The sequence below is a fragment of the Lepisma saccharinum genome, chromosome 25 (assembly GCF_977018435.1).
Source record: "Lepisma saccharinum chromosome 25, izLepSacc3.1, whole genome shotgun sequence".
Taxonomy (NCBI): Eukaryota; Metazoa; Arthropoda; class Insecta; order Zygentoma; family Lepismatidae; genus Lepisma; species Lepisma saccharinum.
The window spans coordinates 55,641,577-55,668,652 of NC_139253.1; the positions used below are offsets into that span (position 1 = coordinate 55,641,577).

General features: G+C 36.9%; 2 protein-coding genes across 4 annotated transcripts in view; one reads left to right on the plus strand and one right to left on the minus strand.

Annotated features, from left to right (window-relative positions):
* Positions 1–1,224: 1,224 nt before the first annotated feature.
* Positions 1,225–24,435, minus strand: san (Probable N-acetyltransferase san). Its single transcript, XM_083111123.1, has 5 exons — positions 24,342–24,435; positions 24,050–24,189; positions 11,340–11,476; positions 2,615–2,801; positions 1,225–1,769 (listed from the first exon to the last, which is right to left on the minus strand). The coding sequence occupies exons 2-5, from the start codon at positions 24,055–24,057 to the stop codon at positions 1,580–1,582; spliced, it is 522 nt and encodes a 173-aa protein (XP_082967249.1). The 5' UTR covers positions 24,058–24,189; positions 24,342–24,435; the 3' UTR covers positions 1,225–1,579.
* A 97-nt stretch (positions 24,436–24,532) lies between these two features.
* The window catches only part of LOC145978710 (V-type proton ATPase catalytic subunit A), a 49,036-nt gene continuing 46,492 nt past the window's right edge, over positions 24,533–27,076 (plus strand). The window contains exon 1 of one of the 3 annotated variants that reach the window (XM_083111514.1): positions 24,533–24,672. The gene's annotated coding sequence lies outside the window, so the exon portion shown is untranslated. Of the gene's footprint in view, positions 24,766–27,076 lie in introns of all 3 variants that reach the window. The other 2 variants (XM_083111513.1, XM_083111515.1) reach the window with 2 other exon arrangements.

The following is a 27,076-nucleotide window of genomic DNA, read 5'->3' on the forward strand; positions in this document are numbered from 1 at the left end:
AAAAGGGAAAAGCTTATCTTCCCAGTCTTAATTGAATTACATAGATGTAACAGGAAGGTTTTTTACCTTCAGCTCAAAGATGGTAGAAAATGCCACAGTAGAGATAGTTTGCTGTTCGTGAGTCAAAACTGGATATCATCATTTGATGCACTCACGATATGAGCAAACACGATCTGGGTAAATTATGGCAAAGCATCTCCCACTCTTCCCTCCTCCTCATGTGGGATATAAGAGGTGATGCAACTGCAAGAACTGTGATTACTTTCTCAAATGAAGCGTTATCACTAGAGTGTGGATTTTGCATATTTGCATATTTTATTCCGGTCCTCTAATTAATATGCAACCGGGTTCTAAAGTTCTTTCAGAGCATTCCGAACCAAAGTAGGGGTGTTTTAAAGTGCATATAAATGCATATTTACTGCGTAAGCACATATAAATGCATATTACGTGAAAAAAATCATTAAATTGATAATTTTTTAAAAATATATTTGTTTAGTTGGTTAATGTTTCGTCGGTAGAGTGTTTTTGAGAGTAAAATTTTCAAGCACAGGTGTTCGAAAACCTCTGTTTATGCGCTGCAGGGCAGACGGTCCCCCCTCCCTCGCGCATACCTGGCAATGACACAGAGAACACGTGCATCCCCTCCCCCAGCCTTCTTCCTTGCCCTAGATAAGGCAACGGAGATTTTTGCTTTTAAACAGTCTGTACTCCTGTGCTACAAGGTGAATCAACAGAACTATTACAAGATCTCACGCCAGAGGACATAGCTGCATTGAAATATTGTCCAGTAACAAGATGTAGTGTGGAGCACACACCTTTAGTTCATACAACTGATAAACGGAAAAATTTCACTCTAACCAATTTAGAGAGATATGTTGTAGTGCACTGCAATTTACATAAATTCAAAACTACTTAACGAATTTTGTTATATTGTGTTTAACAACTGGAAATAGAAAATTCAATTTAATACAAGATTTTGCTACCTTACTTGACATGGAAGCTGTTGTTACTTCGTCTTTACCTTCAATGGTCACTATGTGTGTGTAGTACTTTAAAAAATAATTGTGCCTATATTTTTCCTTTAGTGCATAATTTGCATATTTTACTTGTTTTTAGTGCATAGATGCATGCATATTTTCCACTTTTTAGTGCATATTGATCTGCACTCTAGTTATCACAGTGATGTGCTGATTAGCATTCTAAATAAAATACAATGATTTTTCCCTTTATATAATTAATACTAAATTATCATCACTATGATGAAGCATGATACAAACTTAATACATGTGTTAAAAACAATTTATTTACGTTTAAGAAACAGTTGAAATTTTGAGGTATGCTGATTCAGCAAAAGAAGATAATTTAGATTTTGCGGAGTATCAAATATGGATCCTACAAAATCATACACTTTTTCGCAACACTAAAATCCTTAAATGATAATGGATGAGTACAGTATATTTAAAGTAAACATTCCATTTTTTGTTTTTTTTTTATCCGAGTGTCTTCATAACATCCACTTCTTTAACTGTCTTTATCATACAAGTGTTGCATTCTATCACTTCACTGGACACAAAAGTTCTCACTTCTCATTATCTTGCTTCTCCTCTTCCTTGATAAGGCCATTAGTTGCCTTAGGACGAAGAGTTTTCTGCAGGACATGGGCATCCGCTGGTTCAATTCTCTTGTAGTAATGTTCCTTTGTTTCAACAACTTCAAACCCAAACTTCTTATAAAAGTCAATGGCACCTTCATTGTTTACCTGTACATGCCTGTGGAAAGAAAAGTGTTTGTACACTTCCATAATATGACAATTTTATTATTGATATTTGTGATAACATTACAGTCCCCTGCAAATTAATCAGAACAAGATATTACACAATCAGGATGGTAAATGGTAACAATGTAGTTTTCCAATTCCATATACTGTCAGTATAGTGACTAATTATCCACGAACTTTGTATAGTAACTAGTATAAGTGTGATATAAACCTGAGATGACACAGATCAATTGTTACTCTGTTAGCTTTGACCAATACACGCATATCATTATACTGGGTAAAATGCAAATAATTTTACAATCAGATGTATCGCTGGCTTTGTTTAGTTTTATCTTCACTTTTCACCAGAAATGACTTGATGTTATCATGTCAATTAATGTGAATTACAAACATTAATATAATGTTTGGGCAAATCTTGTAGTGTACTCAAATTCCACTTCAAACTTAAATCAGCTGTCCTGCAAAGTCAGGGCAAATCGAACCAGGACAACATAGTATTCAGCCGATGATATCTAACAAGTCTGTAACGTTTGCAAAAGTATGCCATTTTGTTATGAATATTCAGATATATTCCAGATGTCTACATACACAGTTTCTTTTCTGTGGCAAAACCTAAAAAAATCATCACAGAATTTTTTTTATATTGAATTTCTTAAATATGTATGTTATTCACATTGGCAAAACTGTTATACTGGTCCATTCCGAGCATGTATAAATCAATCATGTCTACATGTGTTACAACTTATACACAATGAAATATGTCCTCAGCAAATTAAATCATACTACAAATTACAATTCCTGTTAATAATTAATTATAGACAAATACCAACTACTTACAAGAAAATGCTATCAAAATTCCCATCCTTCTGTACATAATTCAAAACATGTTGTACCATCTTAGTACCAATTCCTAGCCTACGATATGGGTACAGACATCCTAAAGTCATTATGTACAAACGCCTAGAATTTTCAGATGTATCTACTCGGCAGCATACGGCACCAACAACAATATCATTGTAATATGCTGAAATGATAAATATTTGATTCAGATAATGTATGGTCACAAATAAAATAAAAAGGTGACACTTTATTTCTGAAATTTTGTTTTATAAATATAACATAAAAATTTGTTACTACACTGAAAACAAGTATTAATTTATCCACTAAATGATTTCTTACGATGTTCTGTCACCATTGATACCACTCCTTGCCAATTATTCCAAACAGGAATGTGGAAGAAAGAGGTAGTGGCCACCAAAATTAATAGAGCATCGTAAAAACAGTTTTGCAGATAAGGGAGTATTTCTTTTTCAGTATATTAATTTGTTACATCTTTCATTTCCCAAAATAAGAATAAAATTCGTGTCAACTTCTTCAAAATACATTAAAAGTAGTACTTCTGTTGTAACTACTACTCTCATTTGACGAATGCTTTCATAATTCTCATATCATATTGTATATTCATCCTGGTCAGAATAATGTGATAAGACAAATAAGGACTGGGAGGAATAACTCATTAGCTGATAAGCAAATAGCATGTGAATAAAATCACTTACAACTTTCATTCACTACTTGATTCCCTTGTACTGAAAATGTGTAGAACATTGTGTCAATTATACGTAATTACATGTATGCTTTCTGCTTTAGACACAGGTACAAATACACTGCAGTCAATACTAAAATTTAAACTTGTATTTTTATTTTAGAGGAAACACGTTCCTTGATATAAATACAAATACTGTTCTTCTTCCCACCTACATCGCCGCTAATTTTATATGTCCACTTTACTCTATCCCAAAATTAAAGTTGATCTGATTGGTACAGGTATAGTTTGAATTTGGAATAATTTGAATTTAATTTCAAATATCAGCTGGTACTTTTTACGAATCCAAACATTCTGGAAATTATGAAATGTTTCTGTGTCAAAATTTTATGGTAAAAGCAGATTTTGTGATTAACCTCTGGTGGATGGCTGCTTCTGACACTGACTAACCTTTTCAGACAGGATGTTTTGAAGCACAAGCTTTTTAATTTGGCACTCAACAACCCCTCCCTTCAAAAAAACATAGAACTAATTGTTGCACAGATATACCGTATTTACGCGTGTATAATGCGCACCCTGGTTTTTGATGTGGAAAAGTGACAAACAATTATATCTCATATATAATGCACAGTACAATTCAGTTTCAAGAAATGGCTTTCATAGTTGTAGGTTGTCAAGCTGTTGCTATGCTGATCAAGAGTGAATGACATCGTACCTATTCAATGAGTCATCTGTCTGTTGCCATGTGGATCAAGAGAATATCTTCTTGTGTAAACAATAAGTTACCAATCAATGCCACCTACCCCCTCTCCCTCCACTATGTTTAGCATCCCAATGCTTTCACTCTTTAATCACCTTATTTTTTCTGTAATAGTAGAAAGCAATATCAAAATTACGTTTTGGATTTGTAGTGCTCAGGAAGTTACTTTCTATTATTTCTTGCGCAACAAATAGCACTGACACACATCCCGTGCGACGGGAGGTGCACGTTCGAATTCCACCAGAATGATACCGCTTTTCTTGGTGTCGCAGAACAGTGCATTACAAAGTGAAAAATCATTAAACTTTTATATGTGGTTTTGCTCATTCTTCTATACTTTTTTCTAAAAAAAAAACTTCTATATTTTATATACTTTTCCCGTGACTAACGTTAACATTTATCCGAGGCACATTTAGGATCCTCAAACTAGCAGTTAGCAGCACAAAATTTCTTCCATTGAGGCATTTACCCACTCCATATATAATATTATTTGGCCAGTAATACATTTTAATTATATTTTTCTTTTTACTTATCTTTTTCTTCATCCATAACAATCAGAATGTTCCTTCATTTTGTGATGAGTTTATTTCAATCGGTGTCACTATCTTGAATGGAATACTGTTGCCATATTTAGAAACTGCATGATTTAAGCTTTACAATGATATTCCGTGCGTTCATTTCGATCTTCAGCCGAGAGATCGGGAGAAGAATGGCGGGCGGCACTGACGGATATGCCGACATTCGCGGCCTGTAATGCCAGCTTATTTTTATGGACATATGCAGACATTTATATAAATATTGCAAAACGAGCACTAACCTGTGTCATAACATGCAAAAGTTCTTCTGTAATTCATCCAAGTTCTGCCCTTATATACACAAATAAATACGCTTTAGAAATTCCCAGGCATTTCACCTCCACATGAAGATACGGTTAGACATCTTGTCCTTAAATTACGAGAAACTGGATCGTTAAATTCTAAAACACCTACGCAAAAACGACAGATCCTAACCGAAGCAAAACTCGATGGAAGTGGTGCAGCATTAGAACGTTCTCCAAACAAACCTATACGCCGTGTTTCACAGGAGATGGGCATGTTAAAATCATCAGCACATGCAGCCACTTAGCTACTAAAATTAAAACCATACAGTTTCTATAGTGCAAGAATTACGGCCCCCTGACAACGTAAGTAGAGTAAATTTCTGTAATTGGGTTTTGCAGAATATTGTAGATGGTATTGTTGATCCACAGTTAATATTTTTTTTCAGATGAGGCATGGTTTCACTTGCGTGGTCATGTTTGTTCACAGAACAATAGATACTGGAGCACTGAAAAATCACCGAATAATACACGAAGTTCCGTTACATGATGCAAAAATTGGTGTGTGGTGTGCTGTAAGTGCAAAAAGAATAATAGGGCCTATATTTTTTGAAGACACAATAAATTCAGAGAGGTACCGTACACAAATACTCACGCTGTTTTTTCAGTTGTTATCAGATAATGAGAGACAATATGGGTATTTTCAACAAGATTCGGCCACAGCCCATACGGCCGCTGATTCTTTGGACGCTATAACGGATGTGTTTGATGACAGAATAATTTCTAGAGGTTTATGGCCTTGACGTTCGCCAGATCTTACCGTGTGTGAGGGGAATCTTAAAAAATAGAGTCTACCGAAATAACCCTCATAGCATCGACAAACTAAAAGACAATATAAGGACAGAACTTGGAAGAATTACGGAAGAACTTTTGCGGGTGTATCAAAATTTCATCAAACGATGCCAGGAATGTGTGAATGTAGGTGGACATCTCTTTGAACAACTCTTATAATACAGGTTAGTGCTCGTTTTGCAATATATATATAAATGTCTGCATATGCCCATAAAAAGAAGCGGGCATAACAGGCCACAAATGTCGGCATCTCCATAAGCGCCAACCGCCATGCTTCTTCCGATCTCTCGGCTGAAGATCGAAATGAACGCACGGTATAACATGATAGGGTTCCGTAAACATGAAAAATCAATGCAAGTGTCACGAAATCATGGAATGCCCCTGCACGGTTTCATGTTGGCTGTCCAAATTATTCAGTGCATATCATCATTAAGCCTTGTTTCCATGATATGAACAACTCAATATGCTGACCAAAGCAGAAATTTATTTTATTATAAAACAAACTAAACATAACGTTTCAACCTTCTAGCAAGGTCTTCTTCAGACTACGTACCATGTACAAGGTACAAGAAAAGGACAATATATATACACAAAAATATTCCCCTCCAGACTATTAGAAAGTTGTGAAAGTAAAGTTGACAAGGGAATGCCACCTGCTAGAATGTTCCAGAACAACTTTCTAATAGTCTGGAGGGGAGTATTTTTGTGTATATATATCGTCCTTTTCTTGTACCTTGTTACATTTGTACTTGGTACATAGATTTTGCTAGAAGGTTGAAATGTTACGTTTAGTTTATGTTTTATAATAAAATAAATTTCTACCTTCGTCAGCATATTGAGTTTTGCATAATATACACCAGTGTTCCGCAACCGGTGTGCCACGGCACACTAGTGTGCCGTCACAAGGTGAAAGGTGTGACGCGAACTTTTACCTACTATTGTAATATTGTAAGAAATTAATTGTCGATTTTAAGTAAGAAGGTGCTTGTTTATTCTTGCTGATAACTGTTATATTTCATAGAAATTAAATGTAATTTATTTACTCAATATTGTTATAGTTTGCTCGTCTTACATGTATTCTTGCCTGTAATATTGGGCCGGTTTTATGGGTTACAGGCAGCAAGCTTTGTGTTCACCACAAAGAAAGCTGCGTAAGACTTTTAGCCGCCCGCACCAATCATATTTACAATAGAGCTATTCAAGGGAGTTCTTTGTTTGTAACACTGCATCCTTTGTGTACGGCTGGCTGTTTTGTGCCTGTTTGTCGGCGCTTCTTAAACTTTATTGCTCTTTTCCTTCGCCGAAGGACCCACACATTGTCAGACAACAATTACAGTATTTCAGTTCAGTTCTATCACAGCTGTGATCTATTCAGTATGGATACGAAATATCTTCCGAAAAATTTACGCTTACAAGAGGAACTGGCAGATTTGAAAGCAGACAGAACATTGAAATTAAAAATTTTCGAAGTGCCTTTGGATACATTTTGGTTGTCAATAAGCAGTGAATACCCGGCTATCTCCAAGATGGCAGTTAATGTGTTATTACCATTTTCAATTACTTATTTGTGTGAACTTGGCTTCTCGACGTTGACTGCAATTAAAACATCAAAGAGACTCAAATCCATCGATGAAGAAATGAGGCTTGCTTTGTCAACGATTCCGCCACGAATCAGCTGTCTGTGTGCAGCTAAGTAGGCTCAAGTATCACATTGAAGGTATGAGTAGAGTTATTTACTTTAAAATTCATATTAGAAATGTGTATTTTCTACAGTGTATTAAAGTTAATAAATTTTTAATAAATGCATAAGTCTATTCATGTTTTATAATAAAAATAATAATAATGATAACAATAATAATTGATTACATAACGACATAATATTTCATAATTATACTAAGATTCATATGATTTTGAGGAGACAGACATTTTGGTGTGCCGTGTTGAGTCTATGCCCATCTGGGGTGTGCCGTGCGTAAAAAAAGGTTGCGGAACACTGATATACACCACAGTTTTTGGGGACAAAAATTTTGGGAAAAAAGTGAGTAAATACGGTATAAATATTTTCGGAAAGACAGGATTAAGTGGTTGTGAAATTTAAACATTTTATTACGTCGTTCGGAAAGTAAGTTCCATCATGCAATAAAATGAAAAATATAAATAGTAATATCATGATCTTTATAGGGGTGAGAATATATACATGGTACAACATTCACACATAATCGTTATAAGAATTCAAGCACGCATCACAGCGAGATACCAAGTTCGTTATACCCCTATCATAGAACGTTTCCGCCTGAATGGAGAACCATTGAGAAACTGCAAGTTTCAGTTCTTCGTCAGTACCATAATGTTTTCCAGCAAGGAATGCCTTAAGGTGGAGGAACAAATGAAAATCAGATGGGGCAAAATCAGGACTGTAAGGGGGTGTGGTAGTTTTTCCCATGGAAGGTCGTCAGGAGTTTCTGAGTTGCATTTGCCACATGCGGACGAGCATTGTCGTGGAGGAGAATGACACCCCGACTGAGCATGCCACGTCGTTTGTTTTGTATTGCACGACGCAGGTTTTGAAGTGTCACACAATAGGTTTCGGCATTGATGTGGTGTCCACGCTCCATAAATTCCACAAGCAATACTCCATGCCTATCCCAAAACACAGTGCACAATGCACATGATTTTTTTGTTCGTAAGCTTTGGTTTTGGTTCCGTTTTCCGCGGTGACGCGGAGTGCCTCCACTCCAAGGTGCTTCGTTTCTGTTCTGGGGTTTCATGCAAAGCCCATGTCTAGTCTCCAGTCACAATCCGATCCAACAACTCTTCCCCCTCCTCACTATACCGTTTCAAAAACTCTAATGCACTTCCCATTGTTTTCTTTTTGGCATTTTCGGAGAGCTGGTGAGGGACCCAACGGTTACACAATTTGCGAAATTTCAAATTTACTGTTACAATTTCATACAGCACAGTTCTGGAGATTTGTGGAAACTCTAATGACAGCTCAGACAAAGTGAATCGTCTGTTCTCCCTAATCTGCTCTTCCACTAAACGAACCAAATTGGGATTCACAACAGACGGTCGACCACTTCGTTCTTCATCATGAACACTAACCCGTCCACCTTGAAACCGTCTCACCCATCTTCTTACTATTGAAGCACTCATTATTCCTTCTCCATACACCTCACAAATCTGACGGTGGATATCCGTAGCTGGAACATTACGTGCATCCAGAAAACGGATCACGGACCGCACCTCACACGTGGCGGGAGTTTGGATTGTCTGAAACATAACAACAACGCACTACGCACTACTATCCTGACCAACCTGCCTCAGACTGACGTCTGCACTTCATCAAGGTTGTGGCTACACAAGGCGCATGCGCATTCACACTGCCCCGCTTGCAGCGCCAGGGTATTCATCAGTGGAACTTACTTTCCGAACGACGTAATATTTCATAATAATGAAAGTCAACAAAAGAAGAATAAAAATTTTGAAATTTTGGTGACTTTTAGGGGGAAAATATTAAGAATTAATAATGCACCTATGGAAAGCATTGTTACAAAAATTTTCAGGGGAAATTGGGTTCTTGCATTGGTATAATAAGATGCTAATTCCTTGAGATTTGCAGGGAATCACCTCAAAAGACTATCTTTCAATGCTATGTGGACCTCTGTCCCAATATTTTGAAAAGAGAAAGATTGAAAAAATCAATTTCTTGAAAAAAAAAAAAAAGAATTTTTGTGAAAATTAATGTACATAGTAAGAAAATGTATCTACAATCTACTAAATATTTGGTGTTTAAGCAACAGTAAATAAATAAAAAAAAACCTTTCTCCTTCTGAGAAGCATTGTTGCTGAATATCAGTTGATGCTAATCACTTGAGATTTGAAGGGAATCACTACGAAAGACCCACCTTCAACGTCATGTGGCCCTGTTCCAATAAGTGTCAGGGGTCCCAGGTTTTGAATCCCGGCCTGGGTATGGGTGTTCTTGTGACTGTCCCATCATCAATTTCATATCATCATTCATGCCCATCTTCGTAATTTGCGAATAATGTCAGAAAAGCAAAGTAAAATAAACCAAATCAATCAATCCAATAAGTGTGTGTATTATGGGCCTGACAGAACAGGCTTGAATTCCAAAATTCCCAATTTAATATTTTTATAAAAATTGATTTTTCTCGCTTTTTTCTTCATAATATTGGCAGATAAGGGACAGATGACATGAAAGGTGTGTTGTGATTTATTGCATATTTTGAGCATTAACATCCATACAGCTGACGTAACAACAAATTCCCAGCACATACTTTTTCACTGAAAAAAACTTTTTTATAAAACTACCTACAAAGAATAGTAGCACTAGGTGATTTGTTTTGATATTCACGTATGTCATACTGAATGATGTTGCGTGTTACTGGGACAACTGCTATCCCAGCTGTTCTCAAGGGAGTTGCAGGCTCTGGGATAGCTGTGGTCCCAGCCAGCTGCTAGACATCAAATGGAAATTATCTTAATATTCTCCTCATTTCACAGAGGAATCCGTGTTATATTTTGATGTCCGATAGTTGCATAACTACAATGTAATACTTTACATTTATAAACATTCCCAATAATTTTACATTACTAGAAGGTTCAAATATAACCATGAATATTGACAGCTCAGCCCTAATTACATTTAGATAGTAAAAAGCAGAAAATAAAATAAACAGAGACAATTTTATGGAAATGAAAAATTCTTGAAATAGTGTGAACAACAAACATTTAGGTAGCAACAATCACTCACACAGACAAGTCTTGAAATGTAGCTGCAAAGATAAATATGTGGGTCGAACTAAACACCCTACACGGCATATTCAATATAAAAGCAGAATATTGTAATGGAGTCCCTGGTAAAATGCCTGCGAAGGCATAATTTTGCATGCTCGTTCCACTTGACACCACCGTTTCAATGGCAGACATCCCATAGCACAGGAAGCAAAATCCTGTGTTAATGGCATAAGCCTCATAGTATAGCAAGACAGCATCATTGTAAAAACTGGTTGAGACAGCAACCAAAAGAATTCTTCCTAAGGGCCTTGACTCACTGGCAACATGTTGACAGAACTGTATTGATAGACAAGGAGAGTACATTGGAAAACATCAGTGAGGCAACTATGTTCAACTCTCAGTAACACTACTGCAAAATTCTGGTTATACAGGGTAATTAAAAATGAATGGTGCAACTTTACACAGTTAATATGATGTTACTATTTATTGTGAACAGAAGGTAAGTGAGCAAATCTGTAGTAAAACTACAGGTCTGTCGTCTGTCACAGGTTCAATCCCAACCACTGGCAAAGATAAATTTGTTCACCAAAGATAAGAAAGAGTTGCTCTCCCAAAACATAGTGTTAGAACAAGTACAGTTAAAAGCCCTAGATAATGGATAATGTCCACTTAACAGTGCATGCTGATGTAGTACCATTGCCACTAATGTTCAGAGAAGGAACGTACTGTTTACAATGTTATATAGTACATTTACAATGTTATATAATGAATATATTATGAACTTTCATGAATGCACAAATTAAATGAACTGTATAAACATAGGAATTCATACCTAATTTTGCTAGCTCACCAGCCTCTAAAACATCCTTATAAAACTTGTCATTGTATGACACAGGGAAAACAACTTGATTCAAGCGCTTCAGCTGCTTAATGTTGTGAGGAGTTACATCCCCAAGTTCTATCTTGGACCTGAAAGAATAAAGCATGATTCTTGTAACATGTGAGTAATCAAATGTAGATTGATATGGGTTTAAATGTAAAGACAGCTTCAAATAATAATAATAAAGCAAGCAAATTCTGTTACAAATTATTTCAAGTTTCAGGTTCATTTTCACTTTTAACCATGGAGACTGAATCTGTCGCTGTCCTCAGGATAGTCTGTGATGTCTAATAAATCATTTGTTCAGTCCCTTGACACATGATGTGTTTGGGGATGGACACTGAAAATAATCCTCCAAAGCAGCAGATTTTGTACTCCATAATATAGATGCTGTCTATTACTCTGTATTGAGTAGTGTTGCTAATTGGCAGTATTATATAGTCTTGAAACTTAGTTTTCTTTGATTATCATGGTGTTGTGCACTCAGAATTCCTTCCAGCGGGACAAACTGTGAATAAAGAGTTTTATATGACCATTATGAGGCGTCTGTGTGAGAATGTTCACCGGAAAAGACCAGAGTTATGGAAAAACAATTCTTGGATTTTGCACCACAATAATGCGTTGTCACACACGTAGACTCTTGTTCGCATGTTTTTGGCCAAAAATTCAACACATGTCCTCGCCCAAGCCCCATATTCTCCAGATATGGCTCAGTGTGAATTTTTTTCTCTTCACGAGTCTCAAGTTACCACTTAGGGGAAGGTGTTTTGAATCAACTGAATCCATTAAAGGAAATTCGCAGAAGGAATTCAGGGCAATACCATCTTCTGCGTTTGAAAAGTGTTTTGAAAACTGGGTTAAGCGTTGGCATATGTGTGTTGCATCTGATGGGACCTGTTTTGAAGACGAAAAAATAAATGTATGTAGTAGTATAAGTAAATTTTTGAAATGTGTTCCGTCATTCCATGCGCCACTTCCTTGTTTCACACACACACACACACACACACACACAAAACACAGCCTGGGTGCACGCTCGTTCCTATGTCAGTATTTCTGGATGGGAGGAGGAATTTCCCTGGGAAAGTTGTAAAGACATTCTTGTATGTCTGGTTGAAGGTGTTATTACTATAAAGAAAAGAAATTACTTTTCAGAAAAATTATCGACCAAAATGTCATTTATTTCAAGTTTGTTTAAAGAACAAGTAAAAATTTCTCCTTGTTTGAGAATTTGATAACTCAATCTAAAAATGAAATAATTGTGGCATTCACATTCAGGTGGTTTGTATTCTCTGATGAGATTTTTCTTATTTATTTCAATATTAAGAGACAGCAAAACAAGTTTACTTCATGAGATATTTTTGGCAAACAATATATTTAATAGCTAAATGTATGTAAACCCCATGGTGGTGAACAGTGGTTCGGATGGAACAACTGTAAAAAATATCAGCTTAGATCCGTATTCAAGGCTCTAGCTTTGTAACAGCAAGTGCCTTAAAATCTCAGACAGGGCAGTGTGATGTGTAGACAGATTTTCAAGACATTTTGCAGCCAAAAAATCACATTGCCAAAAGGATTTCCCTTTGAAAATAAAATAATTTTTAAAATAAATTGATAAATTTGTGGTTTTCTGTGTATATTTCCCCAAAAATGGATAAATATAGGTTTCTATTTGACACTACGTTTTGACATTTAAAGTTTGGCTATTGAATAGCAAGTTGGCACCTTTTGCAATGAATCAATCATAATTGCCAAATTAAGTCAAAATAATGAAGTCTAGTTTCTTAACATGTCGCTGTTCACCATGGGCAAAAAAATGACCACCAGGGTTCGAACTCACGTAATGAATTTTCACTCTTCTAATTTATAAGAGTAAACACATGCCAGCCTCAGTCTATATATTGGTTGTGTGTGTAGCGAACTGCGGGGGTACCTCGATCTTGCTACCTGATACAGAAGGCACGTCCGACAGGTTTGACGGGAACACATAATTCCTTCTTTGTCTAGCACGGTGGCCACAGCACCAGAAGAGGAAGTTTGCATTAGATAATTTGTTGATGGATTAAATGAATTTTATTTTACTTCACTTTTGGCTAATTGCGATGATTAGGATGAATGGTGATAAAGTGAAACTGATGCAATCACAAACACAAATGAACAGCATACACATGTAAGTTCAGAAGGGAGCCAGCCAGCATGCCTCCCCTTGAAAAAATAAATGTAAACATAAAATTATATGTTGCACACATATAATTTCATTTCAGTCACAGTACTTTGTGTTCATTATGAGGGTGCTGCAAGGACGTGTCAACGTCAAACTGAGAGAGTTTTTTGAGCTGGCAACAAAATTCAGGGGGAACACATGCCTCGTTCCCCCCCCCCCCCCCCCGATATAAAGAAGTGCTTGCCTGTCCTGCAAACATCCATGAGCGCAACACAAATACCACAGAGGGTTACACTATATTGGCTGCGAGTTCGGACATCAGAGATTCGTTTATATGCAAAATGCTGATCAATTGCAACAAGGAGCAAAATATTCCATGGAAATAACGTATCAAAGATTATCTGCAAATCAGAGATGTAAGTTACAGAGGAAAATATGGGGTGAGAACCACGTACTTGTTCGTCCTCATAATAATAGACTGAGAACGCTGCCTTCTTCTTATTATTATTATCCACATATATATACCGCATTCACGGTTCAGGGACATTACGTTGTGCATTCTTCCGTCAAAGCCGAGGTAAAAAGTTATGTTGCTGGATCCAGGCCCATTGGGGTGTTCCTTTTATTGAGGGATTTCTTTTTATCTTTTACATCAAGACATTTCTTAAGTAAAATAAGTTTCGTTGAGAATGATTCTTTATATTGAATTAAGATTGCAGTGGATTGAATACATGTGCGAGAGAAATAACATGGGGTATATTTATTTATTTATACATGGTGATATTATATGGAATACATTTATACGTAGGTATGAATGAGTGTGTCTTTGTGAAGTAGTTTGCTTGCAGGTTACAAAAATTAGCAACTGGAAAGGAATTCCCACTTAAATAGGTCATTCATGATTACTTTAATTTGAACTATGAATACATTAATATTCCCTATCTACGTTACATGTGGAGAGGTTCGCTAGGACTGGTCCCATATAAATATATACGATCCTAGACACAAAATTTCTGTATGAATCTAACATCTAGCTTTCTCAAGAAAAAAATCTACACTCCAGTACCTTAGGATATCAGATACTTATTTCGATGAGTCATCCTCATCGTTGGGATTTGTCCAGCATGGAACAAAAGCCATGTACAATTTAAAAAAAAAAAATACAAACTACAATTTAAAAAAAAAAATACAAACAACTTGAGCCAAACTCTCCTACAACACGCACAAAATTTGTGGCAATAAGGATCAGTTTCGTTTCCTCGTATGGAGAAATCAGTAAGTAGCTCACCACATTAAGATTTTGATTACTCAAAATTAGCATATCTGCAAAAAGTGTGCTTCAAAAAAACATTAAATCTCAAGCATTATTAGATGCACATACGAGTTAATTCTGTGCACATCTGGGTGCTGGTGTCCATGTCGATTTTAAGCAAAGCAAATTTCCTTTGATGTCAAGGGCATGAGTACATTTAGAAAATTTTCTAAGAACGGTCAAAACCAGTAAATTGTTTCTGGAATTTAGGTTTATGATTACGGGTTGCTAAAGTGTAGAAGAATTTAAACAAGGAAAGAAACTATACCTACGAAAGATACATAGGAAAAAAAAAGAAAGAAATAATAGAAGTAAAACAAAAAGACCAACAGAGGGTGAGGTAATATAAGTAAGAAATAAGGAGAGAAAAAATTGCAAAATAATAAAGAGAAGAAGAAAAAAAGAGAAGAAAGTTACTGCGAAAATTTGGCGAAGAACTGTATATACAATATATGAAGAAAAGGAAAATGTGATGGAAATAAAAAAAACTGGATATTTTTTTTAAAAAAATGTCCATTTATACCGACTTATGTGGAGGAAGGTTTCTAGCGTCCACCAAAGATAAGAGGGATGATAAAATACCAGCATGAAAAATATGATAAGTAAATATTTACATAACACGTGGCTCTACAACTCTTGCAAGGGCTTGGCCTACCTCCCGACTGCCAGTCTCCCTCCCACAATCCTACCTAAGGTGTTGAGGTATTTCAACTGGTAATGGATTGACATGGGGTCAGCACGTTGGTCAAACACTCAGCCGTTATAGGAGATTTCCGAGACCAGGTTAGCTACTCTCATAGGTCCCAAATTTCCTCACGATGGTGAGTTGCCACCAGTGCTATACACTGGGCAAGAACTCAAGAGACTCAACTCAGGCAGACCTGAACCCATGCAGTTTCGCAGTCAGAGCCCAAAGCACAATGACTTAGGGAGAATTCACATCGAAGCGACACACGACATGCGACATGTGCCACTTGGAAGCCAACACTCAGTAATCAATGCAACCTTTCAAACTGAAGAGACATGGCAAGATGCACGTGTCGCTTACGTGTCTCTCGGACTGTGCCGTTTTCTCAATACCGTGCAGCATGTCGCTTCAGTTTGTTTTTCGCGTATGTGCAGTGAATGCTTCATTGCAACGAGCTGTATTTAGACTCTGGAAGAGAGCCCAGTCGGGATCATATTTGAACCTCTAATTTGTTGATATTTGTGTATCGATATGCACAATGTTTTAACAATTTTTAAGATTTAAACGTTCTTTTCGCTTTATCAAGTTTTTTGATGCAGTTATCGGCAGTAATTTGTCTTCATATTTGAAAAAGCCTGCATACGGAGGCACTTAGTCCAAAATATATTAGTCAACATGGTAAAGTAATCTAGTGCATTGTTTCTCAAACGCCGTGCCGCGACCCGATACCATGCCCTTATATCATATACACAAATAGACTAATCAGAACTGGATCTGCCCGGTGTGTCCACCGGTTATCGAATCACTTAATTACAAGGAGACGACGTTACCACTTTGTCTTCCATATTTTTATATTTGTCAACAATCCTATACACATAATCAAACTATTATTACTCTTTTGATTACGCTAGAACTTATTTATCAATATTTAATTTCATAGGTACATGTTAATTCATGCATAAAATCTTGAAAAACTAAATATGCTGACCAAGGCAGTAATTTATTTTATTAAAAACATAAACTAAACGTAACGTTTCAACCTTCTAGCAAGGTCTTCTTCAGACTTGTTAGAAGGTTGAAACGTTACGTTTAGTTTATGTTTTTAATAAAATAAATTACTGCCTTGGTCAGCATATTTAGTTTTTCATAATCATGGAAACAAGGCTTAATGGTGTCATAAAATCTTAAATACTGTTAAGGTTTACAAGAAAAATTCTTCGGGTAAGGGCATTGACTTAAAAAAAATACCGTGATATGGTTTTACGAAGGTTGAGAACCATTTCTCTGTGTTTAGGTATTCGCTTTATTTATTTCTCAGTTTTCTCATGCACAACATGCCTCTCCCAAGTTTCAATAACTTGCACAAATTTTACAATGCAATTTACATGTAACTGTCTCTTATGTTTTTTTGAGTGACTAATAAACTGATTAATGCAATTATATCGTTACCATCATGCAAACTGAGCAAAGAAACCAGTGTTGCTTGTGGCATGCATCTTGTCTCTTCAGTGTGAATTCTCCCTCACACTGCACGGGCATGGAAAAGGACAAAATATTTACATACAGATAATAATTTAAACATTTAACAAAATTAATATACGTTTGTTTTCTAAATATAGCATCAATGTTTTTCGGCCAATAATTGTACTTTACAATCGTTACCGAGAAATTCCTCCTCCCATCAAGGAATTACTGATATAGAAGTAAGCATGCACCCAGGCAGTGTTTATGGGTGCTTGTAAAACAAGGAAGTGGAGCACGAATCACTGAACACATTTTAAAAACTTACCGATTGAATACAAAGTTTTTGTACTTAAAATGTCTTTAACTTTCTTTAAATAAAGAATAACGTTTCATCTTCCACTGGGATTTATTACCAGAAGATTGCAGCAGTAGTTGTTATAGGCACGGAGTTTTAGCAAAAATCAAAAGAGCTTCCACACTCAAATTTATATCCCAAGCTTCAAAAGCGTAATCCTTTCAATAATTATTTTCTTCTTGCCACACAAACAATAACAAAGTATGAAGCTGTAATACAGTAAAATAATTTCTTTGGCACCCATTTGGAAGGGGGGTGCAACCTTTACAATAATAATTTTCTAGTGTGGCCGAATAAATTGTCCAGTGAGTGACTGTAAGTTTGAGACAAGATATATGATGCCATGACGAGCACTGTGTACACTGAACATACCTCAAATCATTGTCAGGCTCATTACAACAAGCTAATATGTCAGGTTTTGTAGAACGAACATCATGTTCTGTAGTATTCGCATTACTGGAAGCGACTATGGGATTACCAGCATCAAAGTAAGTAGTCATTGTATTAGCCTGAATGCTTGTTTCTTTAGGCGACGATTTAGATTTACTTTGTTTTAACTTATCAGCCATTGTGATCTTCACACATATGACTATTCACGTAAGAAGTTACATTATACAAGGCACACTGAAGATTGTGACGTAAGTCTTACTTCAGCATATGACAAAAATTCTGTTCCGTTACAACAGACATTCTTACCACTGTCAGAAGATTGCACACTTTTTGAACAATCCTGGCTTCTGGGTCGCCACTCTTGATAACCGCCGCTGCGCTTCAACTTGCAGAACGATTACCAATGCAAATAAAATTGCATAATTAACGATAATCGTTATATTTAAAATAAATACAATACAGGCGTAGAAAATCTCACTACTTCCATCACCATTTTTTATATTTATTATTTCTCGTTGCTATGATTACTATTATGATTTCTTTTATTTTATACAGCGTGATAAGATGATTATAACAATATATATATATATATATAAACAAACATGCATAAGTTAGAAACAACATCAATAACGTAAATAATATTAGCTTTGAACATCACAGTTTGAGAATAGAGTGCCTCAAGTGTGCGGATAAACAACGTTCTACCTATAAGAAGATATAAAAATACCTAAAAATATCAAAAAAAGAACCTAAAAACGGAAAAAAGGACGTATAAATGTGATCTGGTCAACCTCCCTGCCCCTTCCCTCTGCACGGCACCTCCTTATCTGACTTGAGATCTTTGCAGGCACCTGCTGTCTGATCGTATACACCGTGCTGAAAGCTTCAAAACAAGAGAAACTTGCCACGTACAGCGCGATCTTCCAGACAAGTTACGGTTAACGGACATTGTACCATACCTGCTTCAGTCATCCAAAAATGTTTTTCTCTCATTTCAGGTTCTTTTTTTTTTATTTATTTCTTTGCTACAGAAAGGATGTTTAAGAGGTGATGATTCGAATTGAGAATGGGCAGTAAAAACATAATTGAAAGAAGGTGAAGTTGCAAAAAAAAAAAGCCGTTAAGACCTTAAAAAGGACCAATAAGCCAAAAAATGCCGAAAAAGGCAAAAAAGGACAAATAAAACCCACCTTTTTCTGGCCTACAATGACCCAAAATGAACATATATTATGTTGGGCCTAGTCTTCGGACACTAGGAAAAAAAATGGATTTTTCCTCCACTTCCGAGCCCTAGTAATGATGGTGTGATGCTCATCCATGAACACATGTGACCCTTGTGTTTTACTGTTTTGGCGTAAAAGAAAAATATGTTCACTCATGGTACTTAATTCGTGCTTCCAAATGCAACTGTGCATTTTCACTTAGAAGTTCATGTTCTGTGAAATAACAAACTTTCTTACATTAGTTACCATAGCTGGTATCCTGTAGCGAAATCCAGGTTGTAAACACACAGTATAGCCAGGTTGAACTTTGGCTTTTAACATGGATGTGTATGCGATGTCCACTAGGATTCAATTTTCCTATTTTGTCTTTTCATCTGTATCTATGATTTTCATTATATTTTTGGCCCCACCTAGTGGTTGAGGACCTTGTAGTTGGTGGTGGGGCTTGCATGCTCTGATGATCCCCTAGGCTATACCGGCGGTACCATAGCTACTGGCAGGGTCTCCCATGCCGGGCAAGCTAGCGGGTATAGAGCCAGACTAAGAAGCAACCTAACGGTCAACGGCTCCAAAGGCGGAAGAAGATGGATGGTCATCTCAACGGCTGAGGAGGCGGAGGAACCTAGAGGAGTAATACCTCTATAAAAAAACCTTGGTCCATCTGGCTCTGGATGGTAGCACCTTGTAAGGCCATCTTGCCAGTTTATGGTGAAGACCTCAACAACATCTGTGGCAGAGGAGACCTTCGGAATGGCAGAGATGGCGGAAGAGGCAACCCACCCTTTTGGGAGAAGAGGGAAACCACTGCCTTGTGGAGAAGGGGAACTTCAAAGGCTAAGGGAGTACACCCCGAAAGAAAATCCTGGGATCCCAGGTTGGGGGTTGGAGTGAGAGACATTAACTCTACCCGTAAAACATAGAACAGAACAGCTAAGCTATGCTCACTGCAAGGCCAGAGGCAGAAAGGAGGCAGCCCCTCCACTGGGCTAAAATGCTGTAGGCCAATCCCCTGCACATTTGAACCTACAATGATTAAAAGAAGAACAAGAGAGCAAGCTGGACAGATCACGATGACCAATTGGCAAGGATATATAAAAAAAAAAAAAAAGGTGCGTGCTCCCCTGTGCTTAGCACCATGCCATGAAGGCGTATAGGGGGTGTGGGGGTAATGCCCCACACTTTCTTGATCCGATCATGAGTGGGGGTGATGTGATCAGCATCACGCACCTGACCACCTTACCCCCCAGGTACCCATGTCATTCGACGCTGGGTGGGCACCGGGGCCGCTTCCAATGTTGGAAAAGTTCCCGGATTTGAACCGGTCGGGGATCAAACCCGGGACCTTGAGCATGGTAGTCAGATGCGTTACCGACTGAGCCACTGTGGATTGGATTGGCAAGGATATGGCTCAGTGAATGTTGGACCATGGAATGTAAGGGGTCAAAATGGGAAAGAATGTGAATTAGTGACAGAGATAAAGGAAACAAAAGTGGAATACCTTGCAGTTACAGAAACAAAGAAGAAAGGTAATGGAATTGAAGAACTTGATGAAAACTTTCTTTTATTCTACAGTGGAGTACCAAAACAAGAAAGAGCAAGATCAGGAGTTGCGTTCTTGGGGTGAAGAGTAACCTCATGTTAGGGTTAAGGTTGTATTTTTTTTACCACCATCTCCAAAGTTTGGTTTTCAATAATATCTAAGAGAACTCTCATCCACTGTGCTGCATCTTCTAAATGCAGCAAAACAACTGTGACTGTGCTTGGTAGATAGAAATACTAAAACGAGGTGTATAAACTGCTGTACCCCAGTTTGCAGTGAACATCGCCATGACATTTGTGAAAAATGCTTATAAACTGTACACCGACTTTCCATTTTATTATACGAGGATGGATCATTAAGTATTCATAACATTATTTTAAGAAGTTTAATACGTAAGACAACATAAATTATAGGTACACAATGAAACCAAAACTTTTAGCTACTTTTCGATATAGGTGCCAAGTCTTTCAACAGATTTTCCCCATCGTGGCACTAGTTTCAATATACCCTGTTCATAGAACTCCATCATTTGAGAATACAGCCATCTGCGCACATCCGATTGCACTTCTTCATCGGAATTGAAGTGTTGGTCACCTAGAAATTTCTTCACTGGACAAAAAATAAATGTTGAACCACTCTGACAAGGTTCTCAGATGGATTCGCCAGTCGCAGAGAATTGCTGCTCAATGGCTGTAACATTTAGTTCCGATGCAGCTGTTACTGGTTGCCGGGAATGTGATGTGTCAACAAGGTTCACACAGCCTCCTTGAAAGAATGTGCACCACCTGGAGATGTTGCTATGATCCAAACAGTCTTCCCCATGCACGCATAACATTTCCCTGTGAATTTCACTAGGGTTTTGTCCTTTCGCCCACAAAAACAAACTACAGCTCTTTGCTCTTCACACATTGACGACAATAACATGCATGCCATCTCTGCCAAGTAGTTCACGCTCCTGCCACAAGGGTTATACCTGATCGAACAAATGACGTCTCTAGCGCAAACTTCAAACTATGTGTCTGTAAAATTTGAATGTCCCAGCCACAATAACATCGCGGACAAAAATTATTGTGCGATACTTAATTATTATTATATTGTATTATATTACATTATACGCTATATTATATTATATTGTTATATTTTCTTGTATCATAACATTGTGTTGGTCATTGCTGGTCGTGCCCTGAGCAAAGTAAGACTTTGATACAAGGAAACAGTAAACCAGTTGGAGTGAATTGAGCAATTGAATTTGCTAAAATGCACAACACTTTATTGTATTATGATGTATTTTCTTGTATTGCATTCATATTACTACTACTTTATTAGTCATACAAATGCCTAGTAAGTGTAAGACCAATTTTGCATATTTTGAAGGAATCCTACTAAAAAATAAAGGAGACATTAGTGCATATTTAAGTGGTGTTACAGGCAACCCCATGTTAGTGTTAAACAGGGTACCAGTTTGATATAGGCAAACACCTTTCACTCGTTCATTTCGTCATTTTTTACATTTGTACTTACCTATTATGCATTCCGAAACATTCGTTAAGGTGGGATTTCGCTTTTTTCACGAAAATAGCTTCAATTTTCCACATTATTGTTCGTTCCTCTTTCGCTTGTGTTACACAAAATATGGCGGGCAAATCTTGACTAGCGTCATCTATCATCTGTGGGTATGCAGTGTTTCCAACTACTCCTACTTTGTATTTTTTCCGGGTTCCAAAACCCCACGAACCATGCATGGATAGCCCCAAAAACCATTCATAAATTGCCCCACGAACCATGTGCGGCAAGGCTAGGTTAGGTTCTGTTGGGTTAGGCAAATAGTTAAAATTCATCATGGGTAAATTTCTTATCTCCGGAAAACGGCTGAAATTTGCTAGTTCATTTATTTTCAATATCCGTACTTATGTATTCTGCATTGAGAAACATTGTTGAAGGTGGCATTTAGCTTATATTACGGAAATAAGCTCTATTTGCGACATATCGAGTAAATTTTCTTCGTTTCTTTTTGCCTTCGGTGACACGCAAAATGGCAGTCAGTTTCACTACCGTACTCGGCACGCAGTGTTTCCACCCCACTTCACCCAAAAATACCTACGTAGCCCCACAAACCATTGACACATAGCCCCACAAACCATTTCCAATAAGGTTAGGTTAGGTTGGGTCACGTTTAGGTTAGAATAGTTAAAATTTGGTTTAGTAAAAAAATGCATAGCCCCACACACCATTCTCGCATAGCCCCACAAACCATTGGTGGAAACGTACCTTCTTCAGTTACAAAAACACGTGTTTGGAAACACTGGCCGTCATTGACGGTGATTACTTCCTGCTGGAAGGAAATGGATGCAAGAGCTTTCGTGCATCGGTCGCTCATTTATATCGAAAAATAGATGATTTACCGGCAAAATTCAATGAACGATGTTAGAAAACACTTCCCCAAACTTCCACAACTATAAAGAAACTGCATTCGGTAAGTAACGGAGCGAATTGACAATAGAGAGAAAGTCTCCAATTTTGTTAATTTTCGGTATACTAACTAATTTTGGCCTCCTAATAACGAATCTGTTGTACAAAACCGGGGGTCATGTCTGGAAATTTGGAAAAAAGCAGACTGAATTTTTTTTTAAATATAGGTGTATATGCGTAGTTTTACTAACAAAAATGTAATCTCCTGTTATTGTTTCACAAGAAAATGATTAATGATGTTCAATTCTAGTAGGAATCCTATTTTTTCGATGAATTTACGGGTGAAATGAGTGCTAATGGAACCTAACAGACCTAACCTAACCTCGTGTGAATGCTTTGTGGGGCTACCCGTGGATGGTTTTTGGAGCTAACATCAATGGTTTGTGGGACTACCCGTGGATGGTTTTTTGGGGCTAACGAACAATGTTTCATCTAAATGTACAATTTCGAGACGTGACCCCCGGTTTTTTACAACAGATTCGTGATTGGGAGGCCAAATTTAGTTAGTATACCGAAAATTAACAAAATTTGAGACTTTCTCTATATTGTCAATTCTTACCCAGATTTCTTCAATTTTACAGGAGAAAGTACTTACGGGACTGAGTTTCTGTATACTTTTGTAAGGTGTTGGAAGTGTTATCTCCCTTCGTTCAATTTATTCGAGCAGTAAATCATGTATTTTTCGACATTAATTAATCAATGGTTCCTGGGGCTACCCGTGGATGGTTTTTGGTGCTAACGAACAATTTTTCATCAAAATGTACAATTTCCAGACGTGATCCCCGGTTTTTTACAACAGATTAGTGATTAGGAGGCCAAAATTAGTTAGTATACCGAAAATTAACGAAATTGGAGACTTTCTCTATATTGTACATTCTAGCCGAAATCTGTGTGCCTATATCAAACTGCTACCAAACACAGACCAGATATACACCTAGTAAATTTTACGAGTCATCCTTCATGCACATGCTATTGAACCATACTGACACAAAAAAATATGTAAACGTAAGGTGTGAGGTATACGCAATTTAAAAATTTAAGACTAACACGTGGATAATACCTGGTCATCTTCGAAACTGCCGAATTCCCAATGGTCAAAAGATATCACGCAGTAGGTTTCAGGACAATACCAATTGCCATTAATCAATTTGTTTCGAAGCCGGCAATGATCCACAATGTTCCAAATAGAAACTTTGGGAGCTGAAAGAGCATAAACAACAGATAATTCAGACATATAAATTCAAATGCATAATACTAAAACTATAATATTAATGTTAAGTTGAGCAGTGCTTAACGCACACGGTAAAGAAACAAAAGATTCCAATAAATAACTCTGCTATGAAAAACATTACCATGCAGGTATTTGCAGCTTGATCACACTTTCATTTCTCCGAACATTACAACACGGGCTTGACGAGAATCGAGATTTCCTTCCTGCACAATACGATTGTGTTTTGTTTTATGTAAGAGTATAACATGATTCAATAATGAACTTGCAACTTACGCTAATAGAACATGAGTTATTCTTTAAATATAAAATAAGAATATAAAATATTCTTATTTTAAATTATATTTATACTTATTACAATGTCGTTGCTGGGTTGAATTACAGATTTTCATGTTAAGTATATAAGAACTTGCATCATGTGATAATAGGCATCTTGTGATCGAAGGTGTAGAAAGGTGTGGGTGTGTTTCTTGTCTTCTTTTACAATATACTTTAAGTGCTGTTGGCTTAATTTTATTTCTTATATTCAGATGTGTCTGTGAGAAACCGTAAGTTTGTCTTTCTTGCAGTTTTACGTGTGTGTGAATATTGTGATGAGAAACTTTAAATAGGTTGGTTGGAGTTAGATTTCTAGCCAATGTTGGTCTGTTGCAGTCTATTTCTCAAATGTAGAAAGATATTCAACAAATAGGACAGAAACAGTTTCATGTGCAGTATTCTTATTTAAAGTAAATTATTTACTTCTACACTCTGATTATTTAGTGGTCTGAGGTAATGTAGGTCCGTAACTAAACTTTCACACGTACGCACATTCCACTATTCCCACTGGTTGAGTACCGTGTACTTCTTTTTTATAGTATTATTCGAATACAAACACCGAAGCTCCAAATATTGCTAGAATATGGCAGTTTTCTTTACTTTTTTTTTTTTTTTTTTTTAGATTGAACAGCATTGTTAATTTTGTTCGTGGAAGGGGCGGGGAACCCATACATCTAGTTGATGAAATTTGCGTGGTAAAACTATCATAGCCGGGAAATGTCTGTAACTCGTTTATTCTGTAATTGTTGACATTCATACTTACCTATTCTGCATTGCGAAAGATTGTTTAACATGGGATTTCGCTTTTTATTTTTAACGAAATTAGTATCTATTGTCGACATATCGAGTAATTATTGTTCGTTCTTTTATCGCTTCCTGAACTCGCAAGATGGCGGGCAAATCTTGACTAGCGTTGTGTTTCAAACGGCAAAGCAGTGTTTCAATTTTCTTAACAGAAAAATTCACGCATGGCCCCGAAAACCATTCAAGATAGTATGACCATCCACGAATAGCCCCAAAAACCATTCTGGATCGTATAACCATCCACGAATAGCCCCAAAAACCATTCATGATAGCCCCACACACCATCACGGTAAGGTTAGGTTAGGTTGGACAATATAGTGAAAAAACTGTGTTTGGAAACACTTACTGGGGATTACGTCATCAGATGCTCGCAACATCCGGTTCAAGTACACTTCGCAACATCTTATTTGACCGCCCCGAAAGAATTCTAAGTCCCGAAATTGTAAACTTAGCAACATTGCACTTCAGCTCCGGGTGAGAGTAGCAAACTTTGAGTAGGTCCTTCCACTAGAGGAAAAACGCTGCGGTGATAGGTTTTCAATTTAACACTTTCCATGAACTTAGAAACTATAAACCGCTATTATAATACACAATCAAACAGTAATAATAAATTGGAAAAAGAACCTTGAAGGATATTTACGATTCTGCTTGCTCGACTTGAAATTTGGGGGGGTTTGAAACACTGAATAGAGTTTTTCTCCACCTGGATGAAATTGCCATCAAGTTTGTGCAGAAAGAAGCAAATTTGTGAGGAGTTTATGCGACATTTTATTTACAATACCTTGCATAATATCGAACAGTTCTCAAAAACACATATTTTACAAGACTTGTCGAGAAAATTTGCTTGAAACACAGGAAGGTGGGAGTCTTCATAAACGTCAACATGTTTTAAAGGGTATACCGTCATTAAGTTAACGTAGAGCAGTTGGTTAGGTGCTGCTATCCTTATTTTTAAAGAAGCGTGAAAGGTCGCGGGTTCAAATCCCATCCTCTCCTCTCTTTTTTTTTTTTTTTTTTTTTTTTTTTTGTTTGCAGAACAGATACTGTTGATATTAGAATATTTAAAAAATGAATCCGATGCACACTTGAGGGATGTCCCTTCTGCGCATATTTCCCCTTCGAAGTTGCAGATTTCCAGGATTTAAAGTTAAAACTTTTCTTTTTAGTTATTGTTCATATATTGTGTTAACACATACACATCATGATTAATTCACAAATCACATATATGTATTCAGGATGCAAAATGTAATGTTATTTAAGTTATGTATTGTTTGTTCTTTACTGACACCTAAAATATTGATTATTTGATTTCGATATACTAAAATTAGATATAAAGTTATGTTAAGTAGTGATGTAATGCAGTACTGTAATGAAGGAGAGCGTTTAATGAGTTCAAATTGCTAAGAGTGGTAATTTTATGTCCGTTCCTTCGTAATGACTGTTGTCAATCCCCTCACCACCATCTTACCATGCGTCTAAAACTAATAGTAAATCGCTAATTAACATAAATAAATGGCTATTGCGACGGAGGCCGATTCGATAAGAAACTACTAATAAGTATTTATCTTGAGATCGTTCGCTGTGGGACGGCGTAGGTTCGAATCCGGCTCTGGTCAGAATTTGTTCGGCCTACGTATAGAGCCGGTGGCAACGCACCATCGTGAGGAAATTGGGGAGATCGAGTGAGTGAGCGTAATCCGGTCGCGAAGTCCTACAACGGCTGGTGGTCGGTCGGTC

Coding starts and splice junctions, on each gene's coding strand:
- san (XM_083111123.1), bottom strand. Junction 2,802..11,339: donor TGGTGAGCTAGCAAAATTAG/GTATGAATTCCT, acceptor TTATCATTTCAG/CATATTACAATGATATTGTT. Junction 1,770..2,614: donor AATTTTGATAGCATTTTCTT/GTAAGTAGTTGG, acceptor TTCTTTCCACAG/GCATGTACAGGTAAACAATG.